At 30.5% G+C, this 22,510-nt stretch overlaps 1 protein-coding gene across 1 annotated transcript in view; it reads right to left on the bottom strand.

Moving 5' to 3' along the window:
• Positions 1-134: 134 nt before the first annotated feature.
• The window catches only part of ing1 (inhibitor of growth family, member 1), a 31,503-nt gene continuing 9,127 nt past the window's right edge, over positions 135-22,510 (bottom strand). The window contains exons 2-4 of the mRNA XM_041058114.1: positions 3,300-3,479; positions 2,244-2,392; positions 135-1,820 (exon numbers count right to left, since the gene is read on the bottom strand). Of these exons, the coding sequence (XP_040914048.1) occupies positions 1,188-1,820; positions 2,244-2,392; positions 3,300-3,438 (921 nt within the window). The 5' untranslated portion in view covers positions 3,439-3,479 and the 3' untranslated portion in view covers positions 135-1,187. The remainder of the gene's footprint in view (positions 1,821-2,243; positions 2,393-3,299; positions 3,480-22,510) is intronic.

A 22,510-nucleotide genomic window follows, 5' to 3' on the forward strand; every position in this document is an offset into this window, starting at 1 on the left:
CATGAGAGTATTTTTTTAGGGTAAAGATTTATTTAACATCTTGCAGCAGCATCAGTATTTAACAAGCCAGAAATGTTGCTGTTATGGCTGTATAATTTGAAATATACAGTTTTGTAGAGCACCAAAATTAACAAAATTAAAGATAACAAAAGTGAAACCTTTGCAGGTTTTCACCTTGGGATTTTCTGGGACTTTTTTTTTTTGGCTTTATTTTAGAATTTTAGATTCACTTTTTATTTTTCAAATCTGTCTTCTCATGCTCATGAAAAAGATTGTTTTTGTTGGTGTAACTCCCCAATTATTCATTCAAGTTCATCAAAAGCAAATACGAGATTTCAGCAATCAGTGTTAGACAAAGCGAGTGGGTATCGTTCAAAGTTAGTCATTTTAATTTCCTCTAGTCTTGCAAATATTGTTCACTAAATTACATAAATACTATTTAGTAGGTCATTACTTAATTCAGGGTTTAAGGAGGGTTCACCAACTTTGACTTTTTTCAGGAACTGAATTCAGTTCTTTGTAAAACTTTTGAAGACCTGCTAAACCATGTAAACTGCTGAAACCTCATATTAGCTTTTGCTGAACTTTAGAAGTCAGATCTCAGAACGAGGACTTTGTGTTTTGTCCATCACTTACAATGAAATCACTTCAGGTGGAGATCTCTTTGCAGCCAGTATCACGAGCAGTGTTTATAGCAACTGTGAACTGTTGCTGTAAACACTGAACAGTATATCTCCCTATACTGGGATATATAATAGGAAGTAGAGTGTGATGGTACACTGCATTATCGCATCACATTTATAAGATTCTGGGGATTCTTCACTTTCTGAGATGTTAAAAATCATAAAATTCTTCTTTGTCGAGAAATGTTTTATTTATCAATTGAGCATATATAATGGAGTGGGTGATGCTGCATGCATGATGAAAACAAGGTGGATGCAAGTGCAGGACAGATGGTTACAAACATGCAGGTTGTACTGTACTGTGTCAGTCCTTTACAAATGATCCCAACTGAGAGGGAGCAATCTTGTTCCTCAGCTATGCAGCGGTTACAAAAATAACTATGTACAAGATCAATCTTGTCAATTCCTTACTCTTTTTAAACAGTGTTATCGGGTAAATGGAAACAAAGACGACATAAAAGTAAATTTTTATGCAGTAGTGTTCACTGGGCCAGGTAGAGCGAGCTACCTGTTGTATGCCCTCTCCTTTTTGGCCCTTTCTAAAGCCTTGTCCATGGTCTTCTCATTCTCACCTCTACACTTGGGGCAGTACCACTTTCCTTTGGGCTTATGATGGAGCCCAACACAGGAGAAATGAAACCACTCGATGGGACATTCATCGTTATCACAGCCAATCATCTCGCCGTAGGACACCTGCTCACACAGGCAGTATGTTGGCTCATCGGGATCAATGGGCAAGTCTGGAGGTGACACTTCTCTCTCAGACTTTCCTTTTGACCGTTTCTTCTTCTTAGAGGATGTTTTGGCACGTTTTTCCCGGGATGCCCCCACTCCCACTTCCTCAGCGTGATCCAGACCCCCGTAACTTTCCCGATTTTCTCCATTTTTCTGACGTCTCGAGCGTTTCCCTCCAGCCTTGTCTGCGCCACCTGAGCCCGGGGTGACCTCATCACGCTTCTTGTCATGGTGGCCAGTTTTGCCTGGAGTGAGGGGGGCTGAGGACGAGGACATCATGGATGATGCAGTCGTTGTCATGGATGTTGCAGTGGAAACGTGGCTCTCTGGGACTTCTTGCGAGGAAAGGAGACGTTCAGAATGCCAGTCTATTTGTCGTGTTCGGTTCTCAACCAACTCCACCTGAAACAGAATGTTTGTGTTTTATTATAAAGGTATGTCTGCTTTTGTTTGGTATGCATCTGAACCACTTCTCTAGAAGTTAAAATAAAGGCAAATGTTTGTTTTAAAAATACTACTTAAACTATATATAAACTATATTTCAATTTTGACATACCAAACAAATGTCAGTGGGGAAGGTGTCATATTTCTGGTAAGCCTTTAGTCTGAAACCGTAATAAGCTGATTCAGAGTTCACTGCAAGAGTCCTGCAAATCTCCAAAGAGGTTTTCTCTGGTAATGATTTCAGTGAAATTAAAATCCTTTTTTTTCTGAATGCAAATGTTACAGAAAAGCACTGTTCTATCCTCAGTTACACACAAGCAGATCTGGACGTTTGCCAATGAGCAGTTCCACTGAAACTGCAGCAGGGTGGTCTTTACCTACCATTTGACCGGCAATCTGGATCTTTTCATCTCCGAGCTCTTGACTGCGGATCAGCGCCCTCTGAATCGATAACTGAAGCTTGCGCCTCTGAAGTGAGTCAGATTCCTGGCGATACTTTTCATAAGCATCATCAAGCTCCTTCAGAACATCTGCAAGAGAAGAAGCAGAGAAAGAAAAAAAATCAGGTGGGAGTAGGAATACTGAAATTCAACATATTTTCAAAAGATATACATAAATGTTCTACAGTCTATTACTTGTCCATACAGATAACTTCCTTGGTTGTCTGTTATGAGGAGTGAATGGTGCTCTTTGAATCTCTGATAAAAAATAGTTTCTTAAATACTGGCATTACTATTTTTTTTAAATCCCAATTGCTATGTTACTCTTGAACACAAAGTACACTTAGTTGGAAGAACACCTTAAACGAATACAATTTGATAGTACAGCAAATCCTATTTTAAATGAAGGTTATAATGTCTAGGTCAGGTTAAGGTACAACCATTGCTTCCACACTTGTTTTGTGAGAGTTCAGTTGGTTGAAAGGCTAGATTTACAGAAAGAGGTTCAGAATAGTGAGTTAAAACATTATTATGAAACTGGACATTTTAGTTTACAATTTATTATATAGTTTATGGTCAGGTGGTAAGTATTTGCTAATTTGCATAGTAGTTACAATTGTTCAGCATTTATAAGCTGTGATTTGATTAAAGTGTAACTAAGTTTACTCTCCATAATTAATAAATTGTATGCGCACCTGTGATGGACATCTACAGGCGGAACCAAAGATTGCATTGCTCATGTGCTGACCACACAAACACCCTCTAAGCTACACTGGGATTCTTTGCAACATATGACAAGTGTACCAGATAGACACTGCCTGCATTTTCCCTGTAAGTACCCAATCACACGATGCTTTAAAGGAAATTTTCTAAGACATCTGGACACCAACAATAAAGATATCTGTAAAATAAAGTATTTTAAGTATAGTATGTTGTGAATGAATAGTGAAATGTGATTTTCTATCTTGCAGACCAGTGTCTACGCTAATTTCTTTACCTTGATACTTGGCATCAATTTCCTTCATGAGAGAGACACTCCTCTGCAAGTCGAAAGGAAGTGATTCGACCAGGTCCAAATACTCCTCAACATAATTCACGACGACGTGGCCTGGGTCACCATTAGTCGGATTCAACATTGTGAATTTGCCTTTCCCAGAGGACACTCCGCCACCTGCACCTGTTGACAAGAAGTTATTAAAGAGTGAGTTGTTTCTATTTTGAAGAACTATGACCATTTTTAAGACATTTTGAGGCCATACTAAAGTATGACTTTTTTGGCCAATTTTGATGCTTTACTATACTATGACGTTTTTTATGACATTTTGAGGTCAAAAATTTTTTTTTACTTTTTTTGGCCGATTTTGACGCCTTACTATACTATGACGTTTTTTATGACATTTGGAGGTCGAAAAAAACTTTGACTTTTTTTGCCCGAAAAAAACGCCTTACTATACTATGACGTTTTTTATGACTTTTGGAGGTTAAAAAAAAAATTGACTTTTTTTGTCCGAAAAAAACGCCTTACTATACTATGACGTTTTTTATGTCATTTTGAGGTCGAAAAAAATGTTGACTTTTTATGCCCGAAAAAAACGCCTTACTATACTATGACGTTTTTTATGACTTTTGGAAGTAAAAAATTTTTTTGACTTTTTTTGTCCGATTTTGACGCCTTACTATACTATGACGTTTTTTATGACATTTGGAGGTCGAAAAAATTTTTTGACTTTTTTTGCCCGATTTTGACGCCTTACTATAGTATGACGTTTTTTATGACTTTTGGAGGTAAAAAAATTTTTGGACTTTTTTTGTCCGATTTTGACGCCTTACTATAGTATGACGTTTTTTATGACTTTTGGAGGTAAAAAAAAATTTTGACTTTTTTTTCCCGAAAAAAACGCCTTACTATACTATGACGTTTTTTATGACTTTTGGAGGTAAAAAAAAAATTTGACTTTTTTTGCCCGAAAACAATGCCTTACTATACTATGATGTTTTTTATGACTTTTGGAGGTAAAAAAAAATTTTGACTTTTTTTGTCCGAAAAAAACGCCTTACTATACTATGACATTTTTTATGACTTTTGGAGGTAAAAATTTTTTTTGACTTTTTTGCCCGAAAAAAAATGCCTTACTATACTATGACGTTTTTAATGACTTTTGGAGGTAAAAAAAAAATTTGACTTTTTTTGCCCGATTTTGACGCCTTACTATACTATGACGTTTTTTATGACTTTTGGAGGTAAAAAAAAAATTTGACTTTTTTTGTCCGATTTTGACGCCTTACTATACTATGACGTTTTTTATGACTTTTGGAGGTTAAAAAAAAAATTGACTGTTTTTGTCCGAAAAAAACGCCTTACTATACTATGACGTTTTTTATATCATTTTGAGGTCGAAAAAATTGTTGACTTTTTATGCCCGAAAAAAACGCCTTACTATACTATGACGTTTTTTATGACTTTTGGAGGTAAAAAATTTTTTTGACTTTTTTTGTCCGATTTTGACGCCTTACTATAGTATGACGTTTTTTATGACTTTTGGAGGTAAAAAAAAATTTTGACTTTTTTTTCCCGAAAAAAACGCCTTACTATACTATGACGTTCTTTATGACATTTTGAGGTCGAAAAAATTTTTGACTTTTTTTGCCCTGAAAAAAACGCCTTACTATACTATGACGTTTTTTAAGACTTTTGGAGGTAAAAAAAAAATTTGACTTTTTTTGCCCGAAAACGCCTTACTATACTATGACGTTTTTTATGACATTTTGAGGTCGAAAAAAATTTTGACTTTTTTTGCCCGAAAAAAACGCCTTACTATACTATGACGTTTTTTATGACATTTTGAGGTAAAAAATTTTTTTGACTTTTTTTGTCCGAAAAAAACGCCTTACTATAGTATGACGTTTTTTATGACTTTTGGAGGTAAAAAAAAATTTTGACTTTTTTTGCCCGAAAAAAACGCCTTACTATACTATGACGTTTTTTATGACATTTTGAGGTCGAAAAAAATTTTGACTTTTTTTGCCCGAAAAAAACGCCTTACTATACTATGACGTTTTTTATGACTTTTGGAGGTAAAAAATTTTTTTGACTTTTTTTGCCCGAAAAAAACGCCTTACTATACTATGACATTTTTTATGACTTTTGGAGGTAAAAAAAAAAAATTGACTTTTTTTGCCCGAAAAAAACGCCTTACTATACTATGACGTTTTTTATGACTTTTGGAGGTAAAAAAAAAAATTGACTTTTTTTGCCTGAAAAAAACGCCTTACTATACTATGACGTTTTTTATGACATTTTGAGGTCGAAAAAAATTTTGACTTTTTTTGCCCGAAAAAAACGCCTTACTATACTATGACGTTTTTTATGACATTTTGAGGTAAAAAAATTTTTTGACTTTTTTTGCCCGAAAAAAACGCCTTACTATACTGTGACGTTTTTTATGACATTTTGAGGTCGAAAAAAATTTTGACTTTTTTTGCCCGAAAAAAACGCCTTACTATACTATGACGTTTTTTATGACTTTTGGAGGTAAAAAAAAAAATTGACTTTTTTTGCCTGAAAAAAACGCCTTACTATACTATGACGTTTTTTATGACTTTTGGAGGTAAAAAATTTTTTTGACTTTTTTTGCCCGAAAACAACGCCTTACTATACTATGACGTTTTTTATGACATTTTGAGGTCGAAAAAAAGTTTGACTTTTTTTGCCCGAAAAAAACGCCTTACTATACTATGACGTTTTTTATGACTTTTGGAGGTAAAAAAAAAAATTGACTTTTTTTGCCCGAAAAAAACGCCTTACTATACTATGACGTTTTTTATGACTTTTGGAGGTAAAAAAAAAAATTGACTTTTTTTGCCCGAAAAAAACGCCTTACTATACTATGACGTTTTTTATGACATTTTGAGGTCGAAAAAATTTTTGACTTTTTTTTCCCGAAAAAAACGCCTTACTATACTATGACGTTTTTTATGACTTTTGGAGGTAAAAAAAAAATTTGACTTTTTTTGCCCGAAAACAACGCCTTACTATACTATGACGTTTTTTATGACATTTTGAGGTCGAAAAAATTTTGACTTTTTTTGCCCGAAAAAAACGCCTTACTATACTATGACGTTTTTTATGACATTTTGAGGTAAAAAAATTTTTTGACTTTTTTTGCCCGAAAAAAACGCCTTACTATACTATGACGTTTTTTATGACTTTTGGAGGTAAAAAAAAATTTTGACTTTTTTTGTCCGAAAAAAACGCCTTACTATACTATGACGTTTTTTATGACTTTTGGAGGTAAAAAATTTTTTTGACTTTTTTTGTCCGATTTTGACGCCTTACTATACTATGACGTTTTTTATGACTTTTGGAGGTAAAAAAAAAATTTGACTTTTTTTGCCCGAAAAAAACGCCTTACTATACTATGACGTTTTTTATGACTTTTGGAGGTAAAAAAAAAAATTTACTTTTTTTGCCTGAAAAAAACGCCTTACTATACTATGACGTTTTTTATGACATTTTGAGGTAAAAAAAATTTTTGACTTTTTTTGCCCGAAAACGCCTTACTATACTATGACGTTTTTTATGACATTTTGAGGTCGAAAAAAATTTTGACTTTTTTTGCCCGAAAAAAACGCCTTACTATACTATGACGTTTTTTATGACATTTTGAGGTAAAAAAATTTTTTGACTTTTTTTGCCCGAAAAAAACGCCTTACTATACTATGACGTTTTTTATGACATTTTGAGGTCGAAAAAAATTTTGACTTTTTTTGCCCGAAAAAAACGCCTTACTATACTATGACGTTTTTTATGACTTTTGGAGGTAAAAAAAAAAATTGACTTTTTTTGCCCGAAAAAAACGCCTTACTATACTATGACGTTTTTTATGACTTTTTGAGGTAAAAAAAAATTTTGACTTTTTTTGCCCGAAAAAAACGCCTTACTATACTATGACGTTTTTTATGACTTTTTGAGGTCAAAAATTTTTTTGACTTTTTTTGTCCGAAAAAAACGCCTTACTATACTATGACGTTTTTTATGACATTTGGAGGTAAAAAATTTTTTTGACTTTTTTTGTCCGATTATGACGCCTTACTATACTATGACGTTTTTTATGACATTTGGAGGTAAAAAATTTTTTTGACTTTTTTTGTCCGATTATGACGCCTTACTATACTATGACGTTTTTTATGACTTTTGGAGGTAAAAAAAAAAATTGACTTTTTTTGCCCGAAAAAAACGCCTTACTATAGTATGACGTTTTTTATGACTTTTGGAGGTAAAAAAAAATTTTGACTTTTTTTGCCCGAAAAAAACGCCTTACTATACTATGACGTTTTTTATGACATTTTGAGGTCGAAAAAAATTTTGACTTTTTTTGCCCGAAAAAAACGCCTTACTATACTATGACGTTTTTTATGACTTTTGGAGGTAAAAAATTTTTTTGACTTTTTTTGCCCGAAAAAAACGCCTTACTATACTATGACATTTTTTATGACTTTTGGAGGTAAAAAAAAAAAATTGACTTTTTTTGCCCGAAAAAAACGCCTTACTATACTATGATGTTTTTTATGACTTTTGGAGGTAAAAAAAAAAATTGACTTTTTTTGCCTGAAAAAAACGCCTTACTATACTATGACGTTTTTTATGACATTTTGAGGTCGAAAAAAATTTTGACTTTTTTTGCCCGAAAAAAACGCCTTACTATACTATGACGTTTTTTATGACATTTTGAGGTAAAAAATTTTTTTGACTTTTTTTGCCCGAAAAAAACGCCTTACTATACTGTGACGTTTTTTATGACATTTTGAGGTCGAAAAAAATTTTGACTTTTTTTGCCCGAAAAAAACGCCTTACTATACTATGACGTTTTTTATGACTTTTGGAGGTAAAAAAAAAAATTGACTTTTTTTGCCTGAAAAAAACGCCTTACTATACTATGACGTTTTTTATGACTTTTGGAGGTAAAAAATTTTTTTGACTTTTTTTGCCCGAAAACAACGCCTTACTATACTATGACGTTTTTTATGACATTTTGAGGTCGAAAAAAAGTTTGACTTTTTTTGCCCGAAAAAAACGCCTTACTATACTATGACGTTTTTTATGACTTTTGGAGGTAAAAAAAAAAATTGACTTTTTTTGCCCGAAAAAAACGCCTTACTATACTATGACGTTTTTTATGACTTTTGGAGGTAAAAAAAAAAATTGACTTTTTTTGCCCGAAAAAAACGCCTTACTATACTATGACGTTTTTTATGACATTTTGAGGTCGAAAAAATTTTTGACTTTTTTTTCCCGAAAAAAACGCCTTACTATACTATGACGTTTTTTATGACTTTTGGAGGTAAAAAAAAAATTTGACTTTTTTTGCCCGAAAACAACGCCTTACTATACTATGACGTTTTTTATGACATTTTGAGGTCGAAAAAATTTTGACTTTTTTTGCCCGAAAAAAACGCCTTACTATACTATGACGTTTTTTATGACATTTTGAGGTCAAAAAATTTTTTGACTTTTTTTGCCCGAAAAAAACGCCTTACTATACTATGACGTTTTTTATGACTTTTGGAGGTAAAAAAAAATTTTGACTTTTTTTGTCCGAAAAAAACGCCTTACTATACTATGACGTTTTTTATGACTTTTGGAGGTAAAAAATTTTTTTGACTTTTTTTGTCCGATTTTGACGCCTTACTATACTATGACGTTTTTTATGACTTTTGGAGGTAAAAAAAAAATTTGACTTTTTTTGCCCGAAAAAAACGCCTTACTATACTATGACGTTTTTTATGACTTTTGGAGGTAAAAAAAAAAATTTACTTTTTTTGCCTGAAAAAAACGCCTTACTATACTATGACGTTTTTTATGACATTTTGAGGTAAAAAAAATTTTTGACTTTTTTTGCCCGAAAACGCCTTACTATACTATGACGTTTTTTATGACATTTTGAGGTCGAAAAAAATTTTGACTTTTTTTGCCCGAAAAAAACGCCTTACTATACTATGACGTTTTTTATGACTTTTTGAGGTCAAAAATTTTTTTGACTTTTTTTGTCCGAAAAAAACGCCTAACTATACTATGACGTTTTTTATGACATTTGGAGGTAAAAAATTTTTTTGACTTTTTTTGTCCGATTATGACGCCTTACTATACTATGACGTTTTTTATGACTTTTGGAGGTAAAAAAAAAAATTGACTTTTTTTGCCCGAAAAAAACGCCTTACTATACTATGACGTTTTTTATGACTTTTGGAGGTAAAAAAAAAAATTGACTTTTTTTGCCCGAAAAAAACGCCTTACTATACTATGACGTTTTTTATGACATTTTGAGGTCGAAAAAATTTTTGACTTTTTTTTCCCGAAAAAAACGCCTTACTATACTATGACGTTTTTTATGACTTTTGGAGGTAAAAAAAAAATTTGATTTTTTTTGCCCGAAAACAACGCCTTACTATACTATGACGTTTTTTATGACATTTTGAGGTCGAAAAAATTTTGACTTTTTTTGCCCGAAAAAAACGCCTTACTATACTATGACGTTTTTTATGACATTTTGAGGTCGAAAAAATTTTTGACTTTTTTTGCCCGAAAATAAACGCCTTACTATACTATGACGTTTTTTTATGACTTTTGGAGGTCAAAAAAAAAATTGACTTTTTTTGCCCGAAAAAAACGCCTTACTATACTATGACGTTTTTTATGACTTTTTGAGGTAAAAAAAAATTTTGACTTTTTTTGTCCGAAAAAAACGCCTTACTATACTATGACGTTTTTTATGACTTTTGGAGGTAAAAAAATTTTTGGACTTTTTTTGCCCGAAAAAAAACGCCTTACTATACTATGACGTTTTTTATGACTTTTGGAGGTAAAAAAAAAATTGACTTTTTTGCCTGAAAAAAACGCCTTACTATACTATGATGTTTTTTATGACTTTTGGAGGTAAAAAAAAAAATTGACTTTTTTTGCCCGAAAAAAACGCCTTACTATACTATGACATTTTTTATGACTTTTGGAGGTAAAAAATTTTTTTGACTTTTTTTGCCCGAAAAAAACGCCTTACTATACTATGACGTTTTTTATGACATTTTGAGGTCGAAAAAAATTTTGACTTTTTTTGCCCGAAAAAAACGCCTTACTATACTATGACGTTTTTTATGACTTTTGGAGGTAAAAAAAATCTTTGACTTTTTTTGCCCGAAAAAAACGCCTTACTATACTATGACGTTTTTTATGACTTTTGGAGGTAAAAAAATTTTTGGACTTTTTTTGCCCGAAAAAAACGCCTTACTATACTATGACGTTTTTTATGACTTTTGGAGGTAAAAAAAAAATTGACTTTTTTGCCTGAAAAAAACGCCTTACTATACTATGATGTTTTTTATGACTTTTGGAGGTAAAAAAAAAAATTGACTTTTTTTGCCCGAAAAAAACGCCTTACTATACTATGACGTTTTTTATGACATTTTGAGGTAAAAAATTTTTTTGACTTTTTTTGCCCGAAAAAAACGCCTTACTATACTATGACGTTTTTTATGACATTTTGAGGTCGAAAAAAATTTTGACTTTTTTTGCCCGAAAAAAACGCCTTACTATACTATGACGTTTTTTATGACTTTTGGAGGTAAAAAAAATCTTTGACTTTTTTTGCCCGAAAAAAACGCCTTACTATACTATGACGTTTTTTATGACTTTTTGAGGTAAAAAAAATTTTTTGACTTTTTTTGCCCGAAAAAAACGCCTTACTATACTATGACGTTTTTTATGACATTTTGAAGTCAAAAAATTTTTTGACTTTTTTTGTCCGAAAAAAACGCCTTACTATACTATGACGTTTTTTTATGACATTTGGAGGTAAAAATTTTTTTTGACTTTTTTTGTCCGATTTTGACGCCTTACTATACTATGACGTTTTTTATGACTTTTGGAGGTAAAAAATTTTTTTGACTTTTTTTGCCCGAAAAAAACGCCTTACTATACTATGATGTTTTTTATGACATTTTGAGGTCGAAAAAATTTTTGACTTTTTTTGCCCGAAAAAAACGCCTTACTATACTATGACGTTTTTTATGACATTTTGAGGTCGAAAAAAATTTTGACTTTTTTTGCCCGAAAAAAACGCCTTACTATACTATGACGTTTTTTATGACATTTTGGAGGTAAAAAAAAAAATTGACTTTTTTTGCCTGAAAAAAACGCCTTACTATACTATGACGTTTTTTATGACTTTTGGAGGTAAAAAATTTTTTTGACTTTTTTTGCCCGAAAACAACGCCTTACTATACTATGACGTTTTTTATGACATTTTGAGGTCGAAAAAAAGTTTGACTTTTTTTTCCCGAAAAAAACGCCTTACTATACTATGACGTTTTTTATGACTTTTGGAGGTAAAAAAAAAAATGGACTTTTTTTGCCCGAAAAAAACGCCTTACTATACTATGACGTTTTTTATGACTTTTTGAGGTAAAAAAAAATTTTGACTTTTTTTGCCCGAAAAAAACGCCTTACTATACTATGACGTTTTTTATGACTTTTGGAGGTAAAAAAAAAATTGACTTTTTTTGCCCGAAAAAAACGCCTTACTATACTATGACGTTTTTTATGACTTTTTGAGGTAAAAAACGCCTTACTATACTATGACATTTTTTATGACATTTTGAGGTCGAAAAAATTTTTGACTTTTTTTGCCCGAAAAAAAACGCCTTACTATACTATGACGTTTTTTATGACTTTTGGAGGTAAAAAATTTTTTTGACTTTTTTTGCCCGAAAAAAACGCCTTACTATACTATGACGTTTTTTATGACTTTTGGAGGTAAAAAAAAAATTGACTTTTTTTGCCTGAAAAAAACGCCTTACTATACTATGACGTTTTTTATGACTTTTGGAGGTAAAAAAATTTTTTTGACTTTTTTTGCCCGAAAACAACGCCTTACTATACTATGACGTTTTTTATGACATTTTGAGGTCGAAAAAAATTTTGACTTTTTTTGCCCGAAAAAAACGCCTTACTATACTATGACGTTTTTTATGACATTTTGAGGTAAAAAATTTTTTTGACTTTTTTTGCCCGAAAAAAACGCCTTACTATACTATGACGTTTTTTATGACATTTTGAGGTAAAAAATTTTTTTGACTTTTTTTGCCCGAAAAAAACGCCTTACTATACTATGACGTTTTTTATGACATTTTGAGGTCGAAAAAAATTTTGACTTTTTTTGCCTGAAAAAAACGCCTTACTATACTATGACGTTTTTTATGACTTTTGGAGGTAAAAAAAAAATTGACTTTTTTTGCCTGAAAAAAACGCCTTACTATACTATGACGTTTTTTTATGACATTTGGAGGTAAAAATTTTTTTTGACTTTTTTTGTCCGATTTTGACGCCTTACTATACTATGACGTTTTTTATGACTTTTGGAGGTAAAAAAATTTTTTGACTTTTTTTGCCCGAAAAAAACGCCTTACTATACTATGATGTTTTTTATGACATTTTGAGGTCGAAAAAATTTTTGACTTTTTTTGCCCGAAAAAAACGCCTTACTATACTATGACGTTTTTTATGACATTTTGAGGTCGAAAAAAATTTTGACTTTTTTTGCCCGAAAAAAACGCCTTACTATACTATGACGTTTTTTATGACCTTTGGAGGTAAAAAAATTTTTTGACTTTTTTTGCCCGAAAAAAACGCCTTACTATACTATGACGTTTTTTATGACTTTTGGAGGTAAAAAAAATCTTTGACTTTTTTTGCCCGAAAAAAACGCCTTACTATACTATGACGTTTTTTATGACATTTTGAGGTCGAAAAAAAATTTTTGACTTTTTTTGCCCGAAAAAAACGCCTTACTATACTATGACGTTTTTTATGACTTTTGGAGGTAAAAAATTTTTTTGACTTTTTTTGCCCGAAAAAAACGCCTTACTATACTATGACGTTTTTTATGACTTTTGGAGGTAAAAAAAAAAATTGACTTTTTTTGCCCGAAAAAAACGCCTTACTATACTATGACGTTTTTTATGACTTTTGGAGGTAAAAAATTTTTTTGACTTTTTTTACCCGAAAACAACGCCTTACTATACTATGACGTTTTTTATGACATTTTGAGGTCGAAAAAAAGTTTGACTTTTTTTGCCCGAAAAAAACGCCTTACTATACTATGACGTTTTTTATGACTTTTTGAGGTAAAAAAAATTTTTTGACTTTTTTTGCCCGAAAAAAACGCCTTACTATACTATGACGTTTTTTATGACATTTTGAGGTCAAAAATTTTTTTGACTTTTTTTGTCCGAAAAAAACGCCTTACTATACTATGACGTTTTTTTATGACATTTGGAGGTAAAAATTTTTTTTGACTTTTTTTGTCCGATTTTGACGCCTTACTATACTATGACGTTTTTTATGACTTTTGGAGGTAAAAAAATTTTTTGACTTTTTTTGCCCGAAAAAAACGCCTTACTATACTATGATGTTTTTTATGACATTTTGAGGTCGAAAAAATTTTTGACTTTTTTTGCCCGAAAAAAACGCCTTACTATACTATGACGTTTTTTATGACATTTTGAGGTCGAAAAAAATTTTGACTTTTTTTGCCCGAAAAAAACGCCTTACTATACTATGACGTTTTTTATGACTTTTTGAGGTAAAAAAAAAATTTTGACTTTTTTTGCCCGAAAAAAACGCCTTACTATACTATGACGTTTTTTATGACATTTTGAGGTCAAAAAATTTTTTGACTTTTTTTGTCCGAAAAAAACGCCTTACTATACTATGACGTTTTTTTATGACATTTGGAGGTAAAAATTTTTTTTGACTTTTTTTGTCCGATTTTGACGCCTTACTATACTATGACGTTTTTTATGACTTTTGGAGGTAAAAAAATTTTTTGACTTTTTTTGCCCGAAAAAAACGCCTTACTATACTATGATGTTTTTTATGACATTTTGAGGTCGAAAAAATTTTTGACTTTTTTTGCCCGAAAAAAACGCCTTACTATACTATGACGTTTTTTATGACATTTTGAGGTCGAAAAAAATTTTGACTTTTTTTGCCCGAAAAAAATGCCTTACTATACTATGACGTTTTTTATGACCTTTGGAGGTAAAAAATTTTTTTGACTTTTTTTGCCCGAAAAAAACGCCTTACTATACTATGACGTTTTTTATGACTTTTGGAGGTCAAAAAATTTTTTGACTTTTTTTGTCCAAAAAAAACGCCTTACTATACTATGACGTTTTTTATGACTTTTGGAGGTAAAAATTTTTTTTGACTTTTTTTGCCCGAAAAAAACGCCTTACTATACTATGACGTTTTTTATGACTTTTGGAGGTAAAAAAAAAAATTGACTTTTTTTGCCTGAAAAAAACGCCTTACTATACTATGATGTTTTTTATGACTTTTGGAGGTAAAAAAAATTTTTTGACTTTTTTTGCCCGAAAACAACGCCTTACTATACTATGACGTTTTTTATGACTTTTGGAGGTAAAAAAAATCTTTGACTTTTTTTGCCCGAAAAAAACGCCTTACTATACTATGACGTTTTTTATGACTTTTTGAGGTAAAAAAAAAATTTTGACTTTTTTTGCCCGAAAAAAACGCCTTACTATACTATGACGTTTTTTATGACATTTTGAGGTCAAAAAATTTTTTGACTTTTTTTGCCCGAAAAAAACGCCTTACTATACTATGACGTTTTTTTATGACATTTGGAGGTAAAAAATTTTTTTGACTTTTTTTGTCCGATTTTGACGCCTTACTATACTATGACGTTTTTTATGACTTTTGGAGGTAAAAAAAATTTTTGACTTTTTTTGCCCGAAAAAAACGCCTTACTATACTATGATGTTTTTTATGACATTTTGAGGTCGAAAAATTTTTTGACTTTTTTTGCCCGAAAAAAACGCCTTACTATACTATGACGTTTTTTATGACATTTTGAGGTCGAAAAAAATTTTGACTTTTTTTGCCCGAAAAAAATGCCTTACTATACTATGACGTTTTTTATGACCTTTGGAGGTAAAAAATTTTTTTGACTTTTTTTGCCCGAAAAAAACGCCTTACTATACTATGACGTTTTTTATGACTTTTGGAGGTAAAAAAAATCTTTGACTTTTTTTGCCCGAAAAAAACGCCTTACTATACTATGACGTTTTTTATGACATTTTGAGGTCGAAAAAAATTTTGACTTTTTTTGCCCGAAAAAAACGCCTTACTATACTATGACTTTTTTATGACTTTTGGAGGTAAAAAATTTTTTTGACTTTTTTTGCCCGAAAAAAACGCCTTACTATACTATGACGTTTTTTATGACTTTTGGAGGTAAAAAAAAATTTGACTTTTTTTGCCTGAAAAAAACGCCTTACTATACTATGACGTTTTTTATGACTTTTGGAGGTAAAAAATTTTTTTGACTTTTTTTGCCCGAAAACAACGCCTTACTATACTATGACGTTTTTTATGACATTTTGAGGTCGAAAAAAAGTTTGACTTTTTTTGCCCGAAAAAAACGCCTTACTATACTATGACGTTTTTTATGATTTTTGGAGGTAAAAAAAAAAATTGACTTTTTTTGCCCGAAAAAAACGCCTTACTATACTATGACGTTTTTTATGACATTTTGAGGTCAAAAAATTTTTTGACTTTTTTTGTCCAAAAAAAACGCCTTACTATACTATGACGTTTTTTATGACTTTTGGAGGTAAAAAATTTTTTTGACTTTTTTTGCCCGAAAAAAACGCCTTACTATACTATGACATTTTTTATGACTTTTGGAGGTAAAAAAAAAAAAACTGACTTTTTTTGCCCGAAAAAAACGCCTTACTATACTATGACGTTTTTTATGACTTTTGGAGGTAAAAATTTTTTTTGACTTTTTTTGTCCGATTTTGACGCCTTACTATACTATGACGTTTTTTATGACTTTTGGAGGTAAAAAAATTTTTTGACTTTTTTTGCCCGAAAAAAACGCCTTACTATACTATGATGTTTTTTATGACATTTTGAGGTCGAAAAAATTTTTGACTTTTTTTGCCCGAAAAAAACGCCTTACTATACTATGACGTTTTTTATGACATTTTGAGGTCGAAAAAAATTTTGACTTTTTTTGCCCGAAAAAAATGCCTTACTATACTATGACGTTTTTTATGACCTTTGGAGGTAAAAAATTTTTTTGACTTTTTTTGCCCGAAAAAAACGCCTTACTATACTATGACGTTTTTTATGACTTTTGGAGGTCAAAAAATTTTTTGACTTTTTTTGTCCAAAAAAAACGCCTTACTATACTATGACGTTTTTTATGACTTTTGGAGGTAAAAATTTTTTTTGACTTTTTTTGCCCGAAAAAAACGCCTTACTATACTATGACGTTTTTTATGACTTTTGGAGGTAAAAAAAAAAATTGACTTTTTTTGCCTGAAAAAAACGCCTTACTATACTATGATGTTTTTTATGACTTTTGGAGGTAAAAAAAATTTTTTGACTTTTTTTGCCCGAAAACAACGCCTTACTATACTATGACGTTTTTTATGACTTTTGGAGGTAAAAAAAATCTTTGACTTTTTTTGCCCGAAAAAAACGCCTTACTATACTATGACGTTTTTTATGACTTTTTGAGGTAAAAAAAAAATTTTGACTTTTTTTGCCCGAAAAAAAACGCCTTACTATACTATGACGTTTTTTATGACATTTTGAGGTCAAAAAATTTTTTGACTTTTTTTGCCCGAAAAAAACGCCTTACTATACTATGACGTTTTTTTATGACATTTGGAGGTAAAAAATTTTTTTGACTTTTTTTGTCCGATTTTGACGCCTTACTATACTATGACGTTTTTTATGACTTTTGGAGGTAAAAAAAATTTTTGACTTTTTTTGCCCGAAAAAAACGCCTTACTATACTATGATGTTTTTTATGACATTTTGAGGTCGAAAAATTTTTTGACTTTTTTTGCCCGAAAAAAACGCCTTACTATACTATGACGTTTTTTATGACATTTTGAGGTCGAAAAAAATTTTGACTTTTTTTGCCCGAAAAAAATGCCTTACTATACTATGACGTTTTTTATGACCTTTGGAGGTAAAAAATTTTTTTGACTTTTTTTGCCCGAAAAAAACGCCTTACTATACTATGACGTTTTTTATGACTTTTGGAGGTAAAAAAAATCTTTGACTTTTTTTGCCCGAAAAAAACGCCTTACTATACTATGACGTTTTTTATGACATTTTGAGGTCGAAAAAAATTTTGACTTTTTTTGCCCGAAAAAAACGCCTTACTATACTATGACTTTTTTATGACTTTTGGAGGTAAAAAATTTTTTTGACTTTTTTTGCCCGAAAAAAACGCCTTACTATACTATGACGTTTTTTATGACTTTTGGAGGTAAAAAAAAATTTGACTTTTTTTGCCTGAAAAAAACGCCTTACTATACTATGACGTTTTTTATGACTTTTGGAGGTAAAAAATTTTTTTGACTTTTTTTGCCCGAAAACAACGCCTTACTATACTATGACGTTTTTTATGACATTTTGAGGTCGAAAAAAAGTTTGACTTTTTTTGCCCGAAAAAAACGCCTTACTATACTATGACGTTTTTTATGATTTTTGGAGGTAAAAAAAAAAATTGACTTTTTTTGCCCGAAAAAAACGCCTTACTATACTATGACGTTTTTTATGACATTTTGAGGTCAAAAAATTTTTTGACTTTTTTTGTCCAAAAAAAACGCCTTACTATACTATGACGTTTTTTATGACTTTTGGAGGTAAAAAATTTTTTTGACTTTTTTTGCCCGAAAAAAACGCCTTACTATACTATGACATTTTTTATGACTTTTGGAGGTAAAAAAAAAAAAATTGACTTTTTTTGCCCGAAAAAAACGCCTTACTATACTATGACGTTTTTTATGACTTTTGGAGGTAAAAAAATTTTTTTGACTTTTTTTGCCCGAAAACAACGCCTTACTATACTATGACGTTTTTTATGACTTTTGGAGGTAAAAAAAAAAATTGACTTTTTTTGCCTGAAAAAAACGCCTTACTATACTATGACGTTTTTTATGACTTTTGGAGGTAAAAAATTTTTTTGACTTTTTTTGCCCGAAAACAACGCCTTACTATACTATGACGTTTTTTATGACATTTTGAGGTCGAAAAAAAGTTTGACTTTTTTTGCCCGAAAAAAACGCCTTACTATACTATGACGTTTTTTATGACTTTTGGAGGTAAAAAAAAAAATGGACTTTTTTTGCCCGAAAAAAACGCCTTACTATACTATGACGTTTTTTATGACTTTTTGAGGTAAAAAAAATTTTTGACTTTTTTTGCCCGAAAAAAACGCCTTACTATACTATGACGTTTTTTATGAAATTTTGAGGTCAAAAAATTTTTTGACTTTTTTTGCCTGAAAAAAACGCCTTACTATACTATGACGTTTTTTATGACTTTTGGAGGTAAAAAAAAAAATTGACTTTTTTTGCCTGAAAAAAACGCCTTACTATACTATGATGTTTTTTATGACTTTTGGAGGTAAAAAATTTTTTTGACTTTTTTTGCCCGAAAACAACGCCTTACTATACTATGACGTTTTTTATGACATTTTGAGGTCGAAAAAAAGTTTGACTTTTTTTGCCCGAAAAAAACGCCTTACTATACTATGACGTTTTTTATGACATTTTGAGGTCGAAAAAAATTTTGACTTTTTTTGCCCGAAAACAACGCCTTACTATACTATGACGTTTTTTATGACATTTTGAGGTCGAAAAAAAGTTTGACTTTTTTTGCCCGAAAAAAACGCCTTACTATACTATGACGTTTTTTATGACATTTTGAGGTCGAAAAAAATTTTGACTTTTTTTGCCCGAAAAAAACGCCTTACTATACTATGACGTTTTTTATGACTTTTGGAGGTAAAAAAAAAAATTGACTTTTTTTGCCCAAAAAAAACGCCTTACTATACTATGACGTTTTTTATGACTTTTGGAGGTAAAAAAAATCTTTGACTTTTTTTGCCCGAAAACAACGCCTTACTATACTATGACGTTTTTTATGACATTTTGAGGTCGAAAAAAAGTTTGACTTTTTTTGCCCGAAAAAAACGCCTTACTATACTATGACGTTTTTTATGACATTTTGAGGTAAAAAAATTTTTTGACTTTTTTTGCCCGAAAAAAACGCCTTACTATACTATGATGTTTTTTATGACATTTTGAGGTCGAAAAAATTTTTGACTTTTTTTGCCTGAAAAAAACGCCTTACTATACTATGACGTTTTTTTATGACTTTTTGAGGTAAAAAAAAATTTTGACTTTTTTTGCCCGAAAAAAACGCCTTACTATACTATGACGTTTTTTATGAAATTTTGAGGTCAAAAAATTTTTTGACTTTTTTTGTCCAAAAAAAAACGCCTTACTATACTATGACGTTTTTTATGACTTTTGGAGGTAAAAATTTTTTTTGACTTTTTTTGCCCGAAAAAAACGCCTTACTATACTATGACGTTTTTTATGACTTTTGGAGGTAAAAAAAAAAATTGACTTTTTTTGCCTGAAAAAAACGCCTTACTATACTATGATGTTTTTTATGACTTTTGGAGGTAAAAAAATTTTTTTGAGTTTTTTTGCCCGAAAACAACGCCTTACTATACTATGACGTTTTTTATGACATTTTGAGGTCGAAAAAAATTTTGACTTTTTTTGCCCGAAAAAAACGCCTTACTATACTATGACGTTTTTTATTACATTTTGAGGTAAAAAAATTTTTTGACTTTTTTTGCCCGAAAAAAACGCCTTACTATACTATGACGTTTTTTATGACATTTTGAGGTCAAAAAATTTTTTGACTTTTTTTGTCCGAAAAAAACGCCTTACTATACTATGACGTTTTTTTATGACATTTGGAGGTAAAAATTTTTTTTGACTTTTTTTGTCCGATTTTGACGCCTTACTATACTATGACGTTTTTTATGACTTTTGGAGGTAAAAAAATTTTTTGACTTTTTTTGCCCGAAAAAAACGCCTTACTATACTATGATGTTTTTTATGACATTTTGAGGTCGAAAAAATTTTTGACTTTTTTTGCCCGAAAAAAACGCCTTACTATACTATGACGTTTTTTATGACATTTTGAGGTCGAAAAAAATTTTGACTTTTTTTGCCCGAAAAAAATGCCTTACTATACTATGACGTTTTTTATGACCTTTGGAGGTAAAAAATTTTTTTGACTTTTTTTGCCCGAAAAAAACGCCTTACTATACTATGACGTTTTTTATGACTTTTGGAGGTCAAAAAATTTTTTGACTTTTTTTGTCCAAAAAAAACGCCTTACTATACTATGACGTTTTTTATGACTTTTGGAGGTAAAAATTTTTTTTGACTTTTTTTGCCCGAAAAAAACGCCTTACTATACTATGACGTTTTTTATGACTTTTGGAGGTAAAAAAAAAAATTGACTTTTTTTGCCTGAAAAAAACGCCTTACTATACTATGATGTTTTTTATGACTTTTGGAGGTAAAAAAAATTTTTTGACTTTTTTTGCCCGAAAACAACGCCTTACTATACTATGACGTTTTTTATGACTTTTGGAGGTAAAAAAAATCTTTGACTTTTTTTGCCCGAAAAAAACGCCTTACTATACTATGACGTTTTTTATGACTTTTTGAGGTAAAAAAAAATTTTTGACTTTTTTTGCCCGAAAAAAACGCCTTACTATACTATGACGTTTTTTATGACATTTTGAGGTCAAAAAATTTTTTGACTTTTTTTGTCCGAAAAAAACGCCTTACTATACTATGACGTTTTTTTATGACATTTGGAGGTAAAAATTTTTTTTGACTTTTTTTGTCCGATTTTGACGCCTTACTATACTATGACGTTTTTTATGACTTTTGGAGGTAAAAAAATTTTTTGACTTTTTTTGCCCGAAAAAAACGCCTTACTATACTATGATGTTTTTTATGACATTTTGAGGTCGAAAAATTTTTTGACTTTTTTTGCCCGAAAAAAACGCCTTACTATACTATGACGTTTTTTATGACATTTTGAGGTCGAAAAAAATTTTGACTTTTTTTGCCCGAAAAAAATGCCTTACTATACTATGACGTTTTTTATGACCTTTGGAGGTAAAAAATTTTTTTGACTTTTTTTGCCCGAAAAAAACGCCTTACTATACTATGACTTTTTTATGACTTTTGGAGGTAAAAAATTTTTTTGACTTTTTTTGCCCGAAAAAAACGCCTTACTATACTATGACGTTTTTTATGACTTTTGGAGGTAAAAAAAAATTTGACTTTTTTTGCCTGAAAAAAACGCCTTACTATACTATGACGTTTTTTATGACTTTTGGAGGTAAAAAATTTTTTTGACTTTTTTTGCCCGAAAACAACGCCTTACTATACTATGACGTTTTTTATGACATTTTGAGGTCGAAAAAAAGTTTGACTTTTTTTGCCCGAAAAAAACGCCTTACTATACTATGACGTTTTTTATGATTTTTGGAGGTAAAAAAAAAAATTGACTTTTTTTGCCCGAAAAAAACGCCTTACTATACTATGACGTTTTTTATGACTTTTTGAGGTAAAAAAAAATTTTGACTTTTTTTGCCCGAAAAAAACGCCTTACTATACTATGACGTTTTTTATGACTTTTGGAGGTAAAAATTTTTTTTGACTTTTTTTGCCCGAAAAAAACGCCTTACTATACTATGACGTTTTTTATGACATTTTGAGGTCAAAAAATTTTTTGACTTTTTTTGTCCAAAAAAAACGCCTTACTATACTATGACGTTTTTTATGACTTTTGGAGGTAAAAAATTTTTTTGACTTTTTTTGCCCGAAAAAAACGCCTTACTATACTATGACATTTTTTATGACTTTTGGAGGTAAAAAAAAAAAAATTGACTTTTTTTGCCCGAAAAAAACGCCTTACTATACTATGACGTTTTTTATGACTTTTGGAGGTAAAAAAATTTTTTTGACTTTTTTTGCCCGAAAACAACGCCTTACTATACTATGACGTTTTTTATGACTTTTGGAGGTAAAAAAAAAAATTGACTTTTTTTGCCTGAAAAAAACGCCTTACTATACTATGACGTTTTTTATGACTTTTGGAGGTAAAAAATTTTTTTGACTTTTTTTGCCCGAAAACAACGCCTTACTATACTATGACGTTTTTTATGACATTTTGAGGTCGAAAAAAAGTTTGACTTTTTTTGCCCGAAAAAAACGCCTTAC

Source organism: Toxotes jaculatrix, chromosome 15 (genome assembly GCF_017976425.1).
Source record: "Toxotes jaculatrix isolate fToxJac2 chromosome 15, fToxJac2.pri, whole genome shotgun sequence".
Taxonomy (NCBI): Eukaryota; Metazoa; Chordata; class Actinopteri; family Toxotidae; genus Toxotes; species Toxotes jaculatrix.